A 21,001-nucleotide genomic window follows, 5' to 3' on the forward strand; every position below is an offset into this window, starting at 1 on the left:
TTCAAGTGAAGGAAAACAAAATTTAAGATCAACATATGACAGAAATGTTACAACATTTCATCAGAATAATGTCTGTGGATAGTTTTAACCGAAGGGAGTTTGCCTAGACTCTAGACTAATCTTCCAATTCAATATAGATTATGTTCATTGTAATACTTCAGCAATATTAGTAAGAAACAATAAATCATAATTCAGTCTCCCAGATTTATAAAAAAGGCATTAAAGTAGCTGGAGATTTTTAGAATTATCTGATGATTACTTAGAAACATCACAAATAACTTGCATCTGTGCATCCCACTGAGATTAGTTCCAACCAACCCCCTGAGGCAGAGATCTCATGAAGAGAGAAGCGAGTTGGAGGGTGACATGTAAAGAGTGTTAAGACAGGTAGAAAATCTCAATGCCCAGACCAATGAAGTCAGAATATCTGGGGTGGAACCTGAGCTCCCCAAGAGATTCCAATGTACAGCTGAGGTTCAGAACCACGGATCCCAGAAGACCCAGCATGTGATCATTAATCCACATACTTTTTCTATGCTTTTAAAGTCTGCTCTTTCATTACTGTTTAATTCGGTATCTTACAGAGTAAGGGGACAGTGAGGTTCTTATGCCTTTCGACTGACAACATAAAATACATGTTTTCTAATGTCACTGATTATTAAAGAGAAACAGGATGCATGTGGGAATTTTTGAATAATTTCTCCTGTATTTATTATCTAAAGCAGAGGCCAGGAAACTTTTTCTGTAAGTAAGAGTAACACTATAGTATTCTGTGTAATACCATATTTCCCCATGTATAAGACTCACCTGTTTTCGAAAACTTTGGGGTCTAAAAACTGGGTGCATCTTATACAGTGGTGGTAGATTTTTTTTACTTGCATTTCCTGCTTTTCTTGCGCTTGTATTTGTGCTCATACAACCACTGTACAAGATGCACCCAGTTTTTAGACCTCAAAGTTTTTGAAAAAGGGTGCATCTTATACATGGGGAAATACAGTATATAGTAAATGTTTTGGGCTTTGTAGGCCATATGGTCTCTGTTGCAACTACTCTACTCTGCTGTGCCATTGTGGCATGAAGGCAGCCATAGACAATATGTAAATGAGTGGTTATAGGTATGTTCCCATACAACTCTATTTATAAAAACAGGTGGTAGGCTGGAAGGCTGGATTTGACCCTCAGAGCTGTGGCTTGCCAACCCTTGGTCTAAAGTTGTGGTTTTCAATGCTGGATCACATTAGAATAACCGAGGGAGCTTTAAAATATCATTGTCTGGGCCCCACTCTTGACAAGTCCAGATTCCTTGGAGGTAGCTCCCACTAGTTTAGTGCTACTCCTGGTTCAGGGGGACCTGGCATCAGTACTCAATGTCAGGGTGCTACTAGCAAAGTTGGGTCAAGAGGGAGATATTTCCACGTGGTGAAGGGAACTGATCCCAAAACAACACAGGGGTATAAAAAAGTGAAGAAAGGAAACAGAGAAAACACATGATGTTTCAATCCTGGCAGCAAAATGGGCTGAGAGAGTGAGCAAAGCCCAGCTCAGAGGGAGAGAATGACAGTGCTAGTGGAATTCATAGGAAATTAAGAAGCAAGGGGACCGTTATGGAAAGTTGTGACATGAAGTTAAGAGAAGCAAAACAGCTCTGGCCAAGAAGAACACAATGCCCATAAGGACTCAGAACCCAAGTCCCCTTTGTCCTTTGTCACTGCCAACTCACTCAAGCTCTCTCTGAAGGGATTCTCTTACCTACGCAGCCTTCTCCATCAGGTGTCCGCTGATACCCAGGTCCACAGATGCATATGTACGTGCCAATGAGGTTCTTGCATTCCATTTGTTTTTCAGCACAGTCATGTTTCCCCTCTTCACACTCATCCTCATCTGGAAAGAATGTGCAACCACAAATTTATAAAAGAAGCTGCATGCATTTCCTGCTTTTTAAACATAAAATGGCCTTATGTAACCTATTTCCTTTTGCATTGTTGGGTGCTGGCCTCCTAAGAATGAGGAGTCTTCCAACCACCTTTGAAATCGATGAAGACATTGCTCCCTAACTAACTGGTAACCTCTTCAAAAGCAGGAAGCATGATTTTCTAATTCTTTTTGGTGAATTGAATATTTCTGCCTCAATGTCTTCATACTGAGCTTCTTGAATGTGGAGAAATGTATTTCCTTTATATCTCCACATTTGCAGAATGGCTGGCATGCAATGCAGAGGGATCTAAAAAGGATCTGCAGCGCAGCCCTCGACTCAGCTTAATGATGCCTGAAGCTACAATTTATGAGGAAAGGTAGCAGTGATAACTCTCATAATGTCCATGGACTATCGCAGTGCCCCCTCATCCCAGCCCTTGTCCACTACTGGAAACTTTGGAGGGACATCTCCCATCATAGATAGTGTGAGAGCTCCTTGGCTCAGATGACCTTGAACACGGATGTCTCACCTTTGCACATCCTCTTGTCTTCTCTCAGAACATATCCAGCAGGACATTTGCATTCATATGACCCATAAGTGTTCACACATCGGAAAGCACAGAGCAGGGGATTCTGGGCACACTCGTTTATATCTGCAGCAAAAGGTAGTAATAAAATAATGGATCATGGATATAAACCAAAACAAGCAGTATGCTTTACCAAAAGTTGAGACACTTTGTTCTTATAAACATGGATGGACCAAGCAGTTTCTGGTTTGCAGGGAATTATAAAACAAGTTGGTTATTTTATAATTGGTATAAATAGGGTGACTACGCACCCTGATTCTCCCAGCACAGTCCCAGTTTATGCTTGTTGTTCTTAGGTAATTATGGTTATTTAGGTGAATGAGAAATGACAGGTCACCCTATATAAAAGGGGCTTTTCTAAAATTCTGGCTTTGAAGCCCCAAGTTTACCACTTGCTACTCCCAAAGTCATATGAAGTGGGGATCAGTTTTACCCCATTTAGCCCAAATAACTGCCAAGTCAATTGTCAGAACAGAAGCAGACCCTTCCAACATTGTACCACCCCCCTTTCCCACATAAAAGAGGCTCCTGTGAAATAACAGTGATTCTTATGCCCAAATAGTGTCCTGAATTATTTTACACTTACAGAGATACTTAGTTCACACTGATGCCCAGATTACAGCCTTACATAGATCGGAATGACTTAACCATTAGTGGATCAAAGTAACTTCTGTAGATTTTACAGTTCGAAACCATCAGAATGAGTTTGGGGAGAACAGGGTTAAAACAGACCATCCTGATTATCATCTTTCTTGGTAAGGCCTTCGATGCTGACTGAGAACATCATTGAAGTTCCAGATCATGATTTAGTCACAGCCTTTAAAGATTCATCAACAATTTCCACAGTGAGTATCAATCGGTCATATCTCTAATGAAGAGCTCGCTTTAATACCAGCTTTGCCCTCTACCTTCACCTCCTCTTCATCTTTTCCTAGACCAGTGGTTCTCAGCTTGAGAGTGCATCAGAATCACCTGGTGGGCCCCACTCCTAGAGCTTCTGATTCAGGAGGTCTGGGATGAGGCCTGAAAATTTGCATTTCTAACAAGTTTGCAAATGATGCTGATGTGACTGGTCCAGGGACCGCCCTGTGAGAACCACTGTTCTAGACACTCCCTCCCCTTTCCTTCTTTCCATACATCCTTCCAGGCATACTGACAGATGCATAGAGCTTTTGCTTATAGCAACCTCTTTTGCTGTGATGGCTGTAGGATGTTGGTGGTTATCTCAGTGTGCAGATGTTTCTACACAGGGAAAAGAAAAAAGAAAAAGAAGAAAAGAAGAAGAAAAGGAGCATGAGAGATAAAAATTTAAAAAGAGAAGAGAACATGGAAAATAAGAAACAAGGTAGCAAACAAGACAGGGTTGTATCCAAATATTAGCAGTAGGGAGACACCACCAAGAACTCGGCATGATCTGCAGCATAACTTGTGCCATGAGTCACATACATCTTTTTCAGATACTCCCTGCAGAGAGGAGGCCACACAGAGGAGAAATAATGGAATGGCCCATCAGGCCCAGATGTTCTTTTTTCTACATACCCTGAGTGATACTTAATAGTAAGAACTGTAATCAACCAATGGTTGTCCCCAGGATCAGAACATATAAGCAACTATTCTGTGTTTAAGGGCCTTACCTTCACAAGTCATCATTGGACCAGGCTCAAATCCTTCCTCACAGGTGCATTCAAAACCTCCAATCACATTCTTACAGGTTCCGTTTCCACAAGGATTGCCCACAGAACATTCATCAGTATCTGCAAGTGAGCAGGAGTATATTCAAAACACAATGAATTGGGAGAAAATGGGCTTGGAGCTCAGATAACATTGGGTTGTCAGAAAAGTCATGACGTATTTTTTCTATGTTTTTCATTGCAAAAATGTGTCATGACTTTTCCGACAACCCAATACCTTTCATTCTATCAGAGTACTTTGATCTGTAATATCTTGTTTTATTCTCATTCTGTTCTTGCAAGAAAGGAATGCATGTGTCTTGTTACCACCAGTTTGTAGTTGTGACATTTGACTTGCTGAGTGGTAGTGGCAGTGGCAGTGACAGTGACAGTCACAAAACCAGGGCTTTTAGCCCTTCTAGTGCTCTTCTCCATGAGTTTCTCCAGCTTCCCACATTGTGAAGAAGTAAATCTTCTACGGGGAATAGATGCTCAAAGGGTTAAAACAATGTTTCTTTCACAAGTCAAAAGTTTTCACTTATTTAAAACTAGAAATACATCTCCAGTTTGGCCTTACATTACATCACTCTCCAAGAAGCCTTAAACATGATGGATTTTTGCCAGATATAAAGTAGAAGACTAAACTTACGCAAAATAAGAGACCAGAGGTTAAGCAAAATTAATACACTGGATAAAATCAAGAATCAAGTAGATTTTGTTGATTCTGTTGAAACCAGATGGTTTACATTAGGCAGAAGAAAGGCTAGAAAGAAATATGTTTAGGGTACGATCTCTCTAAATAAAAGTGGAGAGAGAACAAGTCTTACCAAGGAGGTCTAAAAAAATGTATCTATGTCTCCATCTACCTAGAATCCTCATTCTGAAATATCTCTTGGGGAGACTATCTTCCTTAAGGAAAAAAAATTGAGAAATCACATTGTATTTTAGCTATGTAGAGCACAGAAAAGTAATGGACTATCACCAAGGGTTCTGTCTTATGTTGTGTTCTGAAGTCAGAAAGTGAAAACAAGAGAATATGATAGAGAGAGCCTGGGTGAGGCGGCTCACTTCTCATGTACGTAGTAGCACCACATGGAGATTTCAAAGAGAACTCATTGACTACTTAGCTTTTGTTCTGCTATGAAATTGCATTTCACTGTCAAGAATATTATCTCTCCTCCAAGTTAATAAAAATTTTAATAACACTGATTTTTAGAGCTTCCAAGGTACTTAGAAATAATTTAGACCATCTGCATAATATTAGTCTAAGACCTAGAAAGGTTAAAGAGCTTGCTTAAGGTCCCACAGCCATCACTTCAGCTGAAATCTTCATGCCCTGATTCCTTGTATGGAAAAAACCCTTTCTAATGTACACAGGCAAATCCATAGCATTTATACCATTATTAATTCAGGTTTGGATTTCTTAGATAAATAGGCATAATACTTGGATTCAATTTGGAATTAGTGTAATTAAGAGATCAAAGGTCAGCCAGAAAAGCCAGTCTTTGAAATTTTAATAAGGAAGTTAAAACATGAGGAATTAAACTGGGTACATAGCATTTTATTACTACGTGTAATAAAATCTGGATAACTTTTGTACTTTACATATTGAGAGAAAGAGATTACGACCATTAAAATTTCCACTTATAGTTCACAAGACTTTCATTATAATATTGTCCTTTTCACTATCTCTTCAAAGGTGTCCAGTGTCTGTGTTCTGCATTAGACTGTAAGGTCCATGCAAAGAAGGACGATGTTGGCTTGGCTCACTGCTGCAGCCACGTTCCCTAGCACAGTGCCTGGTGCACAGTGGGGACTCAGCTAGTATTGCTAGACGAATGATATATGAACGAACGGACAAAACGTATTTCTGCCCCACCTTGGTACATATCCTTCCTCATGTCCATGCTGTATAGCTTAATTTCTTACGTTTAAAATCCCAATAGAAGAAACCAACTTATTACTCACCCACACATTCATTCCCTGACAGAATGTAACCAAAGGGACACTCGCAGCGATAGGAGCCATCCGTGTTGATACACTGCCCATGTTTACAGACATCAGGTTCTTTGCATTCATCCATATCTTAAGCAAAGGAGGAAAACATGGTAAATAACAAGGTGTTCTTTAAAACACCGAGGTAAATTATGATCATTTCAGTGTCTAATCAATGTAATATCTATTACAATATTACAAGTACGATATAATAATACAATTGGTATCTAAATGAAAAGACAGAAAGTAGAGCTTAATTTTTCAAGGTAGATATAGAGACATAAGAACAACTGAAAGAGGGCAAGGAAAAGGCTGGTTGAGAATATAAAGAAATGCTGAGAATCCAGCACAGGCCACTCACCAACTGCTGAATCATCAGGTCCCACAATGATCCCACTTCCGTAGGGACAGATCTGGCGGAAGGCCTCTGTGATGAGGAGGCACACTCGTTAATAGATAGGCCAGTGGCAATAACTACAGGCTCCTCCCCAAGTGCGGTGTGGGGGTCAAATTGCCACACACTGCACATGTTGGAAAATGAATGAGACAAGCCCAGAAACCAGAGACAGGTAACAGGGTTCCCAGAGCTGGTATGCTTACCACTTGGGCAGCTCTGATTCATAACGTAATTCAGAAGCAAATAACTACCTGGTTCCCAAGGTAAAATAATTTTAAGGAATATTTTGGTTAGACTTACAATGAAGTGACATTGTCTTATTTTCTTGAAGGCCTTCAGTCTTACATATTTCATGGCCTGTGTGTACTTTGAATGGCCCAAAGAGAAATGCAGATGGTAGACATACCATCGGGTTCAGTGGGGCACAGCTCGCAGGGATCGCCCCAACCTTCTCCCTTCAAGGCACAGCAGCATTCCTGTTTGGAGTGATTTCTGGATTTGGGTGATGAACACTTTCCTCCTTCAAACTTCGCGTAACAGTAGCTCATTCGCAAATCTGCAGCATAAATTCAAGAGACCCTTCAGTTCTGTCTTAATAAATCATTATTGCATAATAGTGAATAAGAAACAACAATCCATTCTCTTAAATGTGTCCTCCTCTCACTACTACAGTAATAATCCTTCAGTGACTATCGTAATAACTGAGCTGAGATCTTTAAAGTCATAGGGAGCTTTTGTAGTGAGATCTGATGAAGAAATCTATGTGGCTTTCACCTTAGCCAATGTTCCAAAATAACCTGGTGTGAATAATAAAAACGAACAGTGTTACATTTCAAAACTGACATCATCAGTGACTTGAGGATGGGGACATTCAGAGATGGAATCATTCATAAGATCTCTTCACTGATAGTTCAGCTTACACATGTTTTGGATAACATTTAGTGGGTACACTAGGTTAAGGTAGACCTCCCAGTTCTAGTACTTACTGTGATATCACACTATGCTGTTTATTCTGTGTCCTTTAAGCCCTGGAACCCAAATAAAACCTCAGATTCCAGGCACAGAGCAAGTAAAGGTGTGGCAATTTTGTGGAAATGGCAAGAATACAACACAATGGCCATTCACTGAAGCAGCTACTTGTGCAGTTGCTGTCTACAAAATGCATGTGGGGCTTTCTGCAGATTTTATGCACACACACACACACACAAACAGAAGCTTGTTTAGCTCAACTGAGAGATGGAAGGTAAAGAGGAGGGCAGGGAGATGAGTGGATGAGAGGGAGAATAATCTTTCTTTCAAAGAACATATTTCTTTAATACTGATTATTTCTTGGTGACTCCAATATGGAACATGGGATCTAGTTCCTAAAAAATTCTCCAACATTGCTTGACATAATTTTGGCAACAGACTTTTCCATTTCTTATAGAGTAAATTGGGTGACTCTAAAAAGTGAGCTCATCCAAGCGCCTGGAGTGTGTTTTCCCTCAAACTTGACTTCCAAAGCCTTGCAAACTCCTCTCGAGTTACACAGAGCTGAGAATCTGCAGGTTTTAAGGAAATGCTTTCACATCCATTTTGCACAATTTCCCTTTCTTTATTTCTGATCGGGTCTGCTCCCTCCTGCCACTGTTTTTCAATCTCAAGTAGGAGATTATTATAGCCACCTACGCATTTCTGTAAAGACAATTTCACCAGCTTTTATTTCATGAGAAAGGAGAGAATGTAAGAATTGCTGAGTTGCCAAAAATCATAGGAAAATTTTCATAAATTAAAGTAAAAGTTTCTTTCTATCTATCTATCTATCTATCTATCTATCTATCTATCTATCTATCTATCTATCTATCTGATTTACCAGGCTCTGGTGAGTCAAATTCAGTTGGCTTCCCCAATGATCTTGTTCAACTTCTTCAAGCAACTTTTCCAGATAAATTATCTTCCTAGCTTCTACTCCACTTCCACATCTCACAGGCACCCTTCACTCAACTTCTCTTCGGAAGGTCAAGAGCAATAAATAAAAGCCAGTCCTCCTGTTGTATGTCTGCCATCCAAATGTCTGCTTTGCTGAGCAGCTTCAAGATTTAACAAATTGTAGTTTCCTGAAGGATGGTTTTTGATTTACTTTATTCTTCAAGTTTATTGTCACATACAAAGTTTTGTGTTTATTGGTCCTATTTATTTTATATTTTTTTAACTTTTTAGTTTATTTTTTTTTACTTTTTAGTTTATTTTACTATTTATGCCCAAAGTGTCTTAAGATATAATTTAGTGATGACTCACAAAAATGTTCAAAAATATATTAAAACTTAATTCTTTCCTTTGCGTTCCAGCTTGTAATGTTCCTAGAAACCTAGACACATGTGTGCTATATTACTGGCCTATTAAACTTCTCATTCTCTCTGTTTTATCACAGCCCTGTCTCCCCAACACCACTCCACCACCCCACCCCCTGAAAACACAATCTAGACATTACAGAGAGGCTCGAATACATGAAGTTTAGGGTGAGCCTAAGTGACCAATTCCCTTCACTACACTTCATAATTGGGAGTGGCTCATTTACATCTGTAACCTTCAGGTGACAGGATCTATCACGTTTGCTCCTTCAGAAACATTATCTGTAATTCTGTGGAATTTTTCTCATTTCATGGGCATTAGAAGCCCCTCCTAATTTGTCACCTTATTAGAAAAAATCCAGCTCTTAATTCCTTGGCTCCAGAAAAAGTTGTGCTCTGTGATAGATTTCCACTTGCTTGTGGTGATTATCTAGAATGGGTTTATCAATCAAAGACGTCTTGCATTGACAAAGAGAGCTGTGCTTGCCCACATACTTTAACTAGGGCTCGCTGGGATGTCTGTTTACCAGTCCATCTGCAAACAGTACTTCATAACCTTTGAAATTTCATCAGAACTACAACAGCTACTTTCCCTGCTTGCATTCCTCAATTCTGGCTCTGCCTCTTGGAGCTGAGCATGTGGAAGGGCTGCTCACAGCTGGGCCGAGTCTTCCTGCAGCTTCCTGCAGCATTAGCTTGCTCTGTGACAGGCCAGTGCAAATTGAATTCATAGCCTATGAGTTTCCTCTGGTCTGCCACATGGGCAGATTCACACCTGGTTTCTCATTGCTTTCTTTCCAAACTCAGGCCAAGCTAAAGGCACACGAAAAACGAGAGTAAGTATAGTGCCAGGTGGGTACTAGACCCATTGGGGGAATCCCTGCATAAATTCTACAAATGTCTAACCAGTATGCCGTACACCTGAAACTAATATCAAATAATATTGAATGTCAACTGTAACTGAAAAAAATAATTAAAAAATAAATAAAAAGACATGGTTCTCACCCTTACAAAACAAAACAAAACAGCAAGAATTAGAATTTATCTGACTGGTCTGCACCATACAGTGTATCTGCTTGTATCAAGCACCACCCCACCCACCACCCCAAAATCCATGTGGGCCTCTGATAGCTACCTATAAGATCAAACCAATCAGTGAATTCTCAACTCTCCCCTTTCTCACTTTTAAATACTATGTATCTAAAGGAACTTTGTAAAGTGAACATTTAATCAATTAGTATAACAAGAGTCTATGAAGGACTCAGAAACTAACAAAGCTTTGTCACATATTCAGTAAAATTGGTTGGATAGGTATTAGCATTGTTTAAAATGAGAAAATTGAGCTTCCAAAAGAGTAAATGACTTGCCCTAAGCTAAAAATGGCAGGGCTGACACTTCAGACCCAATTTCTGGAAACTTAAATGATATCCATTGCCTCTAGTCTGGTAATATGGAAGCAAAACAACAACAACAATAAAATGAGCAAGAAAAAAACTGCACAAAACAACAACAAACAACAAAAAAAGCACTGGGGAGGGGAGAAATATGTGTGGCTTTGTGGGGGTTTTTCTGGTCCTGAATTCATTAAACTAGCTTGTGAAAGTAGATAGACACACACAGTTGCATTGTTTAGTAAATGTAAACAGTTTTCTGGGATACAATACACTGTGTTATGCAATCCCTTTTGATTGTTTTTTGTCTTTTTTTAAGTGCACTTTATTCCTGAATATAAACTAAGGCCCAGCAAGAATTCTGGTCAGTTCAAATTTATTTTTATGTTTTCTTAGAAAACATGTGATGTAAGGATGGGCACTATATCTCTGGAGCACACGGCGAATCTGCATTTTTCTGTCTGGAGGTCCAGGTTTGGGTGCGTGTGTATCCAGGTTACCTATTCAGAGGAAAGCCTCTGTGGCTGCACTCCACNCCCGGCTTTGCCATATTCAGTGGCTCATGGCCGCTCCCCCAGTGACGGACGTATCAGCAGCTGTGTTCGTAGTGGGAGAGACAGGTTTAAGTGCCAGGACAGTTGTACAAGCAACCATTACTTGATGGATGAGTTTTTAATCTTAAAAGTCAAAATGAACTCTCTGACATATGGGAACCATTAGACCTCTGGATGAATAAAAACTCTCCATCTTTTCTTTCACAAAGAATAAAAGCTTTGTCATGTTTTAAAAATAAAACCACAACAAATAAACAGAGTGAGGAAAGTCTAAAGCCTTCAAAAGCACTTACCTTGGCACCTTCTTCCCGTGGAGGACAAGGAGAACCCATCTGGACACAGGCATTTGAAGCTACCTTCAGTGTTACTGCACGTACCCAAGGCGCAGATTTCTGGCTCTTCAACACACTCATCAATATCTAAAAGAATGATACGCAGCAAACAAAGTCAAAACACAAAGGGGACACCATCAGATACCAAATGCAAAATGTGGAAGTACAAAGTGCATCTGACTTTTAAAACTCTCCCAGTCATGAAGATATTTTCCTGTATCATAATGCTATAGGTAGACTTTTAGGCTATGATGTTTAAAAAATTAGCTTTGACAGTTCTTGTAAAAATGGAATCTGCAGGTGCCTCCTAAGGGATGCGATGAGAAACACCTCTCCCCCAGGCTGAGTTGCTTGGCTGATTAGAAAGTTGGAGTAATTTCACTTCACCCTAAGCTAGGAAAGAAACAAGAAACTCCAGTCTGACTTCACCATTGCACAGTGAACAGAAGGCTTTGAAACTTTAAGTGTGGTGATAGTGAGTTACTCTAGGCCTTTGAACCAATTTTTTTTCCCTCCACTCATCCACACTGCTGTTCTCAATACCTTATGCTACAGCCCTAAAACTATGAAGTTTACAAGGACACGAATACTTATGAAAATAATTCTATGCAGTTGGAACTAAAAATATCACAGAAGAAGAGGCTCAAACTTTCATTTGCAGATTAATTTTTCTGAAGACACAAAAATATCTTCCTTATATATGCTATAGTTTTTCTTTCATCATACAGATAACAGGGATCTGATACACTTAGAATTGTGACACGTTTCCTTTAGCATCGTAATACACATTTCAGCTACTGTAAAAGAATGATTAAGGGTGTTCCAAATTAGAGTTTGAATGGCTTGGGTAACCATATGCCCTAGTTTACCAGGGAAAGTCCTAGTCTTATGCATGTTCACCTGGCCTCATTATTGATGGTACCCTCCTCAAAATTGTCTTTGGTTTGGTCAATAAATTACATGATCACCTTACGTATAGAAAAAGTACAGCCATTCTTTCCACAGATTTACCCATCTTTTCCTGACTTTCAGCAGGAATTTGTAGTGAAAAAGCAGTAACTTTTTACTCTGAGCCATGCTGTTTTTATGGAAATACTTTTTTTTAAATAAAACACATATCTTTTGTATCTTGGGGCTCTTTATTTTCATGTTTGTGCAAAGAGTTCTACCCACACCAAAATTTGCATTACACAACTTTATTCCCACAAGGTCCAAATAAAGGGAAGTTAGAAAACAAACTTCTTTATCTTCACTTAACATTGTAAATACCCCATGATAGATAGTCTAGAAGTGTGCAAGGCAAAAGGCAAAGTGATTATCTTCCTGTACAATGAAAAACCAGCCTCTTCATTACTTCATGCCATTACATTGCATTTATAATTACATCATGTTTCCTGTGGTTTATTAACAAATCGAACTGCTGATGATGATTGAGTTACTCCATTTGCACACTCTCTCCACTGTAACATCCAACCTTCTCTTAAAAGAAAAGCCAACTTTTGTAAAAATGCTCAAACATTTCTTTTTGGTTGCTATTTTTGTTGTTGTTAGATTCTTTCTCTTACTGTAAAAATTAACCTTTAGATATTGACTTCCTAAGAGTAGGGACAAAGATTGTAGTACAGGCACATTTATTAACTATCCAGGAAGTTGTTTTTCTTTCTATACATTCCCATCCTGTTCATGCTAAAACCATTTAGCACTAATCATGGAGTGAATAAAGCTGATCTTTAATAAAAGTAAAATAACATGTTTAATAATTTGCATTTAGGCCTAATTTTTATTATGTGTTTTCATTTAGAATATTATCGTTTGACTGTGATTTAAACTGGATATATAATAAAATTTATCATTGATGACATTAGAAGTGGATAAAATTATTACTAACTATGGATTAGATGCAGTCCTGTTTAAAGGTGGGAGCATGGACTAGGTGAGTTCTTAAGAATCGTTTCAACCCAAGTTACTTATGAAGTTCTGGCAATTAATGTCCTTCATTTACTGCAATGACATCTGTATTAAGGGAGGCAGTACTATAACATTTTCTGAGAATATATTTGTAGTAATATATTTCCACCTTTGTAGAGGTCAAAACAACATAGACAAATTATATAGCCACATGCATCCAACCTCGAATGTGGTCACTTAAAGATTGTAACTGGAATCAGGAAGCTATTTTTAGTTGCAACCTATAGGCACCTAAAGACATGCAATCCAGGATTTTTACAAGCTGCATAAAAGCACACTGACAAAGAGTCAGGGTCCTATGACCTCCCATTTGCACAGAGCACATTGACTTCATCGGGGATTAGCGTGAGAATTAGATGTTCTTGTCTTGCCATCTAAGTATGAGGCCATAATCATGCCCTCTGCCCTTGGATTTGTTTTTGATAAAGAATTCCAAAATGAAGACACCATCACGAAAACTTTGACTTTGATAATGCCAGTGCAGAAACCAACACTGTTTTTTTTCAAATATTGCAGCCCGCCTACCTTCACACTTGTCATTTTGTAGACTGTATCCTGGTGGACAAATGCATCTGTAAGACCCATCCAAGTTCTGACAGGTGCCTGGTGCACATTTTCCGGGTTCTAGAGCACATTCGTTGATGTCTGCAAAGAAAAGAGAAAATGAAGAAAGAGGTTTCCACTGGCATGATTCCCATCAAGCAATTAAAATTCAAAGAAACTGGAATAAAATCAAAGAAATACACAAAACTGATTAAAGCCCACAAAACTCTACCATGGAGTAAAATTAATGACTCAATAAAAGTAAGCAAGCTTTCAGAAGCGTGCAATATAGTGACCGTATTTTATTTGGCCTACTACAAATTAAATATTTCCAAAAAAGCGTAGCATGTGAAAAATCAATGGGCATGAAGATCTTTGAGAGCAGCCAAAAAAATTATATAAGAGCTTACTACAAATTTATTTTGAAGAAAATATAAGAAAGGGAATTACAATTGTTTATAGAATAATTTAATTGCTTATCTCTTAAATTTAACAGTTTAACTGTTCTCTGTGAATACAACAATTTAATTTTAAAAGATAAGGGGGAAAAGTGGTGTGTGTGTGTGTGTGTGTGTGTTTTGCAGAATTACTGTAATAGAACTCTTTTTTTTTCATCCAGTCTTCCAGAAGGAAAGACTGTGATAGAGCCTGCACAATTCTCTGAGTGGTCTTTGCGGCATTCTTTGAGGGTCTTTGAGGCAGTACTCACCCACACAGGTTCTCCCATCTGGAGCCACCTCATAGCCTTCATTGCACTGACACTGGAAGGACCCCACGGTATTGATGCATTGGCCATTTCTGCAAAGGTTTCCATTTCCAGTTGCACATTCATCAACATCTGCCAAAAAAAATATCCTTTCCTATATTCCAAAGAAAATGTCATAATCCCAGCAATGATCAAAACTTTTAAAGGGAAAAATACTTGTTCTGAATTTCAGCAGCCGTCACTGGCTCAGCCAAGTATAAGAAATTCCAATGAAAATCTAGTTTGTAATAATAGACCTGGCTTTAAGTACCTATCAAAACCTAACATACTACACAGTTCTATTAATCAGAGATTGATAATTTATATTAGAGTTTTATATGAGTTTACCTTAATCTTCCTTTGCATTTAATTTTTAAATGTGAAAATGAATTACTAATACACTATGCAGCTGAAGGTATTAAGTACTCCCATAATTAGAATTATATAAAATTAGTCGCAAGAACAATACAAAATTTGGTTCATTACCCTCACTAATGAATAATGGAGTGTGTTTTACACACAGGTTTTAATAGATTCAATAATTTACCTCTTTTAAGACAGGCTATAGAGAAACGACTAGATCACTCAGTCCACATTATCCATGAATTATATAATTTCTATACAAAGAATCACTTTTGTATATTTTAAAATGTAATTAATTCAATTTATTTAATTCACAAAATAGTAGACATAAAAATTATAGCTGCTAATGAACATTTTAAAAAGTAATGCATGTAGTTACATCTAATGCATATTTGACATTTAATCAGTGCTTTCTATTTGACAAGTCTTTTAACAAATTGTCATGCATAAGATGGCATATATTAAGAAAAAATAGCCAGTGACAGATCCGGTCAAGAAGGCAGACTAGGTACACATTGTGCTTACATCCTGTCATGACCACATCAAAATTACAACTAAACTACAGAACAACCATCACTGAGTCACCTGCAGTCTAGCTGAACCAAAGCCTTACAACTAAGAAGCCAACTTGAGTTGGTAGGAGGGGCAGAGACACTAAACAGGCTGGTCCCACATCCATGTGTGACCATTAATAATCAGGAGGGATATCTCAGCTGTGGAAGTCCCCCCCCCATCTCCCAGAGGAATGAGGGGTCCCAGACCCACAGCAGGCTCCCCAGCCCAGGGTTTCAGTGCCGGAGAGAAGTTTCCATAACTTCTGGCTGTGAAAATCCATGGAGATTGTGGCTGAGTAAGACACGTGTGGCTGGAGTCCCAGGTGTTCCTCCTAAAGGGACTGCAGATGGACTTACTCGTTGACAGACTTACTTGCTTTGAGCTCCAGCACTGGGGCAGCAGCTCAAAAGGTCCCAGGGACATAAGTACGGGGAGGGACTGAATTGTCTGGCTTTAGGACAAGGGCTGGAGAGGCAGCTTTCTCCTGATGGAAGAGCTGGCGGAAGCTATTGTTTCTTTGTTGAGCCCTTGCCCCTCCCGGTGTGCAGATGCAGGCAGCTGCCATACCCACCAACCTGGCTAACACTGTTCATTCCCCCTGATTCGTTGATTCCCCGAGACCCTGCCCCACCCAACTTTCTGGCCTACTCAAGCCACTTCCAGTGGCTTTTCCATATAAATGACCTTAAATTATGCTTTGGACTTTCCTAAAATCTCAAAAGTTCACAAAACCCAAACTAGCAGCATCTAGCTTTGACATGTCCCGCACCTCTGGCTGAGCAGCTCTAAGCCTGGTACTAACAACAGCCGGACTCGATTCAAAGCTTGGCCTCACAAGGCACCTCAAAGTCAAGCATGGGAAGTAGCCATCTTCAGATTGCTTTGTGGCTCATGCCAGGTGGCCCCAGACAGGGCACAGGCTGTGGCTGAACTTGGACTATGGTGGGGTCCTCCCAGAAGGTGCCAGGAATGACAAACCCAGTGGTCAGCTTCAGACCCAGCTGGAGCATCACCCAGTGGCCTCCAGGGACAACACACCCAAAGGGCACACTGGGTAGACACCAGAGCACTGCTAAAACGAATCCTGAATCCTTCTGTGTCAGCCCCTGCACAACAGCTCCTCCACTGTAGTCATGGCCAGACCTCACAACCAATCAGCCCAAGGATCAATCCCTCCCACTGATGTGCAAACAGCAACCAAGACTCAGCTACAACAGGAGGGCACACACAACCCACACAAAGGACAGACCTGGAGTACCCAGCTCAGGTGACCAGGAAGATTGCACCATTGAGCCCCACAGCACATACACTACATAAGGCCACTCTACTAAGGCTAGGAGACATAGCAGCCTTACCTAACACACAGAAACAAATGCAGGGAGGCAGCCAAAATGGGGAGACAAAGAAACATGTCCCAAATAAAAGAACAGAACAAAGCTCTAGAAAAAGAATTAAACAAAATGGAGACAAGAGATCTACCAGGTGCAGAGTTCCAAACACTGGTTATTAGGATGCTCAGTGATCTCAGAGAGAACTTCAACAAAGAGACAGGAAACATAAAAATGGAGATAGAAAACATAAAAGAAGAACCAGTCAGAAATAAAGAATACAATAACTGAAATGAAGAATACAGTAGAGGGAATTGACAGTAGATTAGATGAAGCAGAGGATCGAACAGTGATTTAGAAGATAAGGTAGCAGAAAACACCCAACTAGAACAACAGAAAGAAAAAGAATTAAAAAAATGAGGATAGTTTAAGGGGCCTCTGGGACAACATTCACATTGTAGGGGTACTAGCAGAACAAGAGAGAGAGCAAGGAAACGAGAATGTATTTGAAGAATAATGACTGAAACCTTCTCTAACTGGATAAAGGAAATAAATATACAAGCCCAGGAAGCAGAGAGAGTCCCAAGCAACATGAACCCAGAGGCCCACATCAAAACACATCATAATTAAAATGCCAGAGGTTAAAGACAAAGAAAGAATCTTAAAAGCAGCAAGAGAAAAGCAGTTAGTTACCTACAAGGGAGCTCCCATAAAACTATCAGCTGATTTCTCAACAGAAACATTGCAGGCCAGAAGGAATTGGCAGGAAACAGTCAAAGTGATGAAAAGAAAGGACCTACAACCAAGATTACTCTATCCAGCAAAGCTATCATTTAGAATTGAAGGACAGATAAAGAGCTTCCCAGACAAGAAAAAGCTAAAGGAGCTCACCAGCACCAAGCCAGAATTACAAGTCTTCTTCTTGAAGAGGAAAAAAAAAAGATAGAAAAGAATAATAATAAAATAGCAATAACTACATATCAGCAATTACTTTCAATGTAAATGGATTAAGTGCTGCAATCAAAACAGGTGGCTGAATGGATAAGAAAACAAGACTCTTGCATATGTTGCCTACAAGAGACTCACTTCAGATCAAAATACACACACGGATTGTAAAGAGATGGGAAAAAAATATTTCATGAAAATGGAAACAAACAAACAAAGCTGTGGTAGCAATACTGATACCAGACACAGTAGACTTTAAAACAAAAGCTATAATAATAGACAAAGAAGGACCCAGTAATCCCACTTCAGGGTATTTATATGAAGAAACCCAAAATGCTATTTAGAGGGTATGTGTTCATCCATATATTCATTGTTACATTGTTTACATATATTTATTGTTGCATGGCCAAGATGTGGAGGCAGCCTGGGTGTCCATCAACGGATGAATGGATAAAGAGTAGGTGGTACATATATACAATAGAATATTGCTCGGCCAGGGAAGGGAATGGGTTCTTGCCATCTGTGGTGGCATGGATGAACCTGGAGGGTATTGTGCTGAGTAGAGTATGTCAGACAGATGCAATGTGATTTTATTTATATGTGGACTCGAAAGAACAAAAATAAACAGAACAGAAACAAACTCATAGATACAGAGAACATTTTGATGGTTGCCAGTTGGGAGGAGGGTGAGTGGTGGGTGAAAAAGGGGAAGGGATTAAGAAGTACAAATTGGTTGCTACAGAGTAGTCATGGGGACGTAGGGTATAGCATAAGGAATACAGTCAATAATATTGTAATAACTGTGTTGATGTCAGATGAGTACTAGATTTATCAGGGTGACAGATGGGAGGTGGGTTGGGGGGCAGGGTGGAAAAGGTGGAGGCATTAAGAAGTACAAATTGGTAGTTACAAAACAGTCATAGGGATGTAAAGTAAAGCATAGGGAATATAGTCAATAATATGGTAATAACTTTGTATAGTGCCAGGGAGGTACTAGACTCATCAGGGAGATCACTTCCTAAATTATATAAATGTCTAATCAGTATACTGTACACCTGAAATTAATATAAAATAATACTGAATGTCAACTGTAATTGAAAAATTAAAAAGGCGGGAGTGGGATGCTCAAATTTCCAGGTGTGGGGTGGATGGGTCATAGGGATGTGGTGTATGGCACAGGAGTACAGTAGCATGGTACAGTGTTGGATGGTTGCTAGACTTGTCATGGTAATTGCTTCCTCGGGTATATGGGTGTTGAATAACTATTGTGTACACCTGAAATTAATATAATATTTTATAGTAGCTACATTTTAATAAAAGTCTTTAAAAAAAGATAGCCGGCACATTGGAGATGATGCCTATTACAAAGAACACCTATATACCTGACTTCCTTTGGTGACCATTTTGCACACTTACCTATACAGTCATTGTTGTGAGACAGGATGAAGCCATGATTGCAGCGGCAGTTGAAGGAACCAATTGTGTTTCTGCAAGTTCCGTTCCCACAGGCATCTCTTTCACATTCATTTATGTCTAGTAGGAGCAAAGGACATAGAAAAACATAATTATTAACAGAAGAAGAGGTTGCATGGGTACCTGGGGTTAAAGGGCAATTTGGGGTTCACCAAGTATCATACACAGGCTAAGAGCTTCTTGATGTTGCTACTAGTTCCAGAAGTAGCAGCTCCCTATGAGAAACCAGCAAAAGGCAAGCTTCTTAACCTAGGGAGTAAATCATTTCCTTGGTTGGCACGTGAAAGGAGGCAAGCTAAGGACATGGGAACTGGACAAGAATTATTTTATTCTATTTACTTCTAGAATTCTCCACCCTTGCCACTTTTCTCAAATATTTTCACTTGCAAATGGAAAATTCTGAGCGCATCTGGGTCTTGATTTGCTGCCACCTTTGGCAAACTTCAGCCTTTATGATTCTCACTCCAGTTTACCAAAACGCAGTGAGTCGCCTGATATTACCCTGAAATCAGCAACACAAGAAATTAGCTTTCTAACTCACCTGACATTTTGGACATCTTGTCCTTTTCCCTGGCCCGCCCCTAACCCAGCACCACTCCCACCAAGACCAAGGTGACTGCTCTCACTGCCCTCGCCTACCCCAGTGTGAGGGCATTTCATCTGACTCTCCTCACGCACGCCTGCACTACTGTTTGTCTTTTTATTGGTCTATGACTTTTCTCACTATTGTTGTAGAGCTACTCGGCATCTTAACGTGTCTTTGCGTCTCACCACAGCAGCCAACATCCTTTTTTATAAAGAGTAGGTGTACATTATAATAAAGACGAAATAAGAAATGAAAATGAAAGAAAGCTGATACTGCTGGTTTGGGAAATGACAGCAGATGGAGGCGGGCAAGGACAAAGGGATGGGGGAGAGGGAGCAGAAGGCAACACCTCAGGTAATAAAATGTAGTGTTCAGAGCATTTCCTTTCCTTTCACGTTCTGGACATGAAGATGAATTATCTGTGAACCTAAACCAGGAAGCTATTGCTGACCCCAGAGTGACCCCAATGTGAGTGTCTGTGGTGGAAGAGTGCATCAGATGAGTCACCCCGCCAGCAATCAAGAGCTTCTGCCTCAGTTCATTTGTAGCCAAGCTTTGGTAGGGCTAGTTCTTTGGTAGGGAGGTGTAGATAATTCAGATGAAAGAGGGAGAAAGAAATGTGAACAGCATCACATTAATATGCAGGGGTTACTTCCCCAGTGATGAGCAGGGCCCATTATACTCCTTTAATTTAAAATTTGTTATCTGCTCTGAAGTCAAAACTTTATGAGAATGTTCCCGAATGGGTAAATCCAAGGACAGCCAAACACAAGCACTTTAAACATTACTCTATTGATTGTTCTTTGTCCAGCTGTGAAACTGATTCGTGTTCATCAAGTCCCCAAAAGACTTAATGGAGGTTGAAAAAGTAGAAAAAGAAAGGAGGTAAAGGGAGAAAATGATTACATGTTTGAAGTTTATTCTAAATCAAGATCCTGATTCAGTACTAAAACCAAGAAAGAGATTTGAAATCTTGAGCTCTTTTCCTCTAGAAAAATGTTTCTTTACTTTTTTTTTCTTTTTTTTTTTTGTCTTTGTAAGATCTGTAAATTTGCCTTTGAGGATCGGGTACAAACTAAGACCCATCTCAAAAAAATGCTCCTACTCACACACTCAAAAGCTGCACTCTGTTCTAATAAGGTAAACACACAAAAATATTATGAAAGAATAATAGGCTGTTAACTTTAATAAAAAGCAATTTTTTATCTAGATATCTTTCTAAGTTTATCCTTTAGTCCAAAGTTTTTCTGAACTGACAGCCAAATGAATATCAAGGAAGAGGTTTATCGTGTTCAGATTGCCAAAGATTAAATACCAAAGGATGT

The 21,001-nt window shown here is 39.4% G+C and overlaps 1 protein-coding gene across 1 annotated transcript in view; it reads right to left on the reverse strand.

Moving 5' to 3' along the window:
* The window catches only part of FBN1 (fibrillin 1), a 212,923-nt gene that overhangs the window by 19,340 nt on the left and 172,582 nt on the right, over positions 1-21,001 (reverse strand). The window contains exons 44-53 of the mRNA XM_019664564.1: positions 19,034-19,150; positions 14,391-14,519; positions 13,664-13,783; positions 11,132-11,257; positions 6,970-7,119; positions 6,528-6,593; positions 6,140-6,256; positions 4,136-4,255; positions 2,445-2,567; positions 1,750-1,881 (exon numbers count right to left, since the gene is read on the reverse strand). Of these exons, the coding sequence (XP_019520109.1) occupies positions 1,750-1,881; positions 2,445-2,567; positions 4,136-4,255; positions 6,140-6,256; positions 6,528-6,593; positions 6,970-7,119; positions 11,132-11,257; positions 13,664-13,783; positions 14,391-14,519; positions 19,034-19,150 (1,200 nt within the window). The remainder of the gene's footprint in view (positions 1-1,749; positions 1,882-2,444; positions 2,568-4,135; positions 4,256-6,139; positions 6,257-6,527; positions 6,594-6,969; positions 7,120-11,131; positions 11,258-13,663; positions 13,784-14,390; positions 14,520-19,033; positions 19,151-21,001) is intronic.

The sequence above is a fragment of the Hipposideros armiger genome, unplaced genomic scaffold (genome assembly GCF_001890085.2).
Source record: "Hipposideros armiger isolate ML-2016 unplaced genomic scaffold, ASM189008v1 scaffold_12, whole genome shotgun sequence".
NCBI classification, from domain to species: domain Eukaryota; kingdom Metazoa; phylum Chordata; class Mammalia; order Chiroptera; family Hipposideridae; genus Hipposideros; species Hipposideros armiger.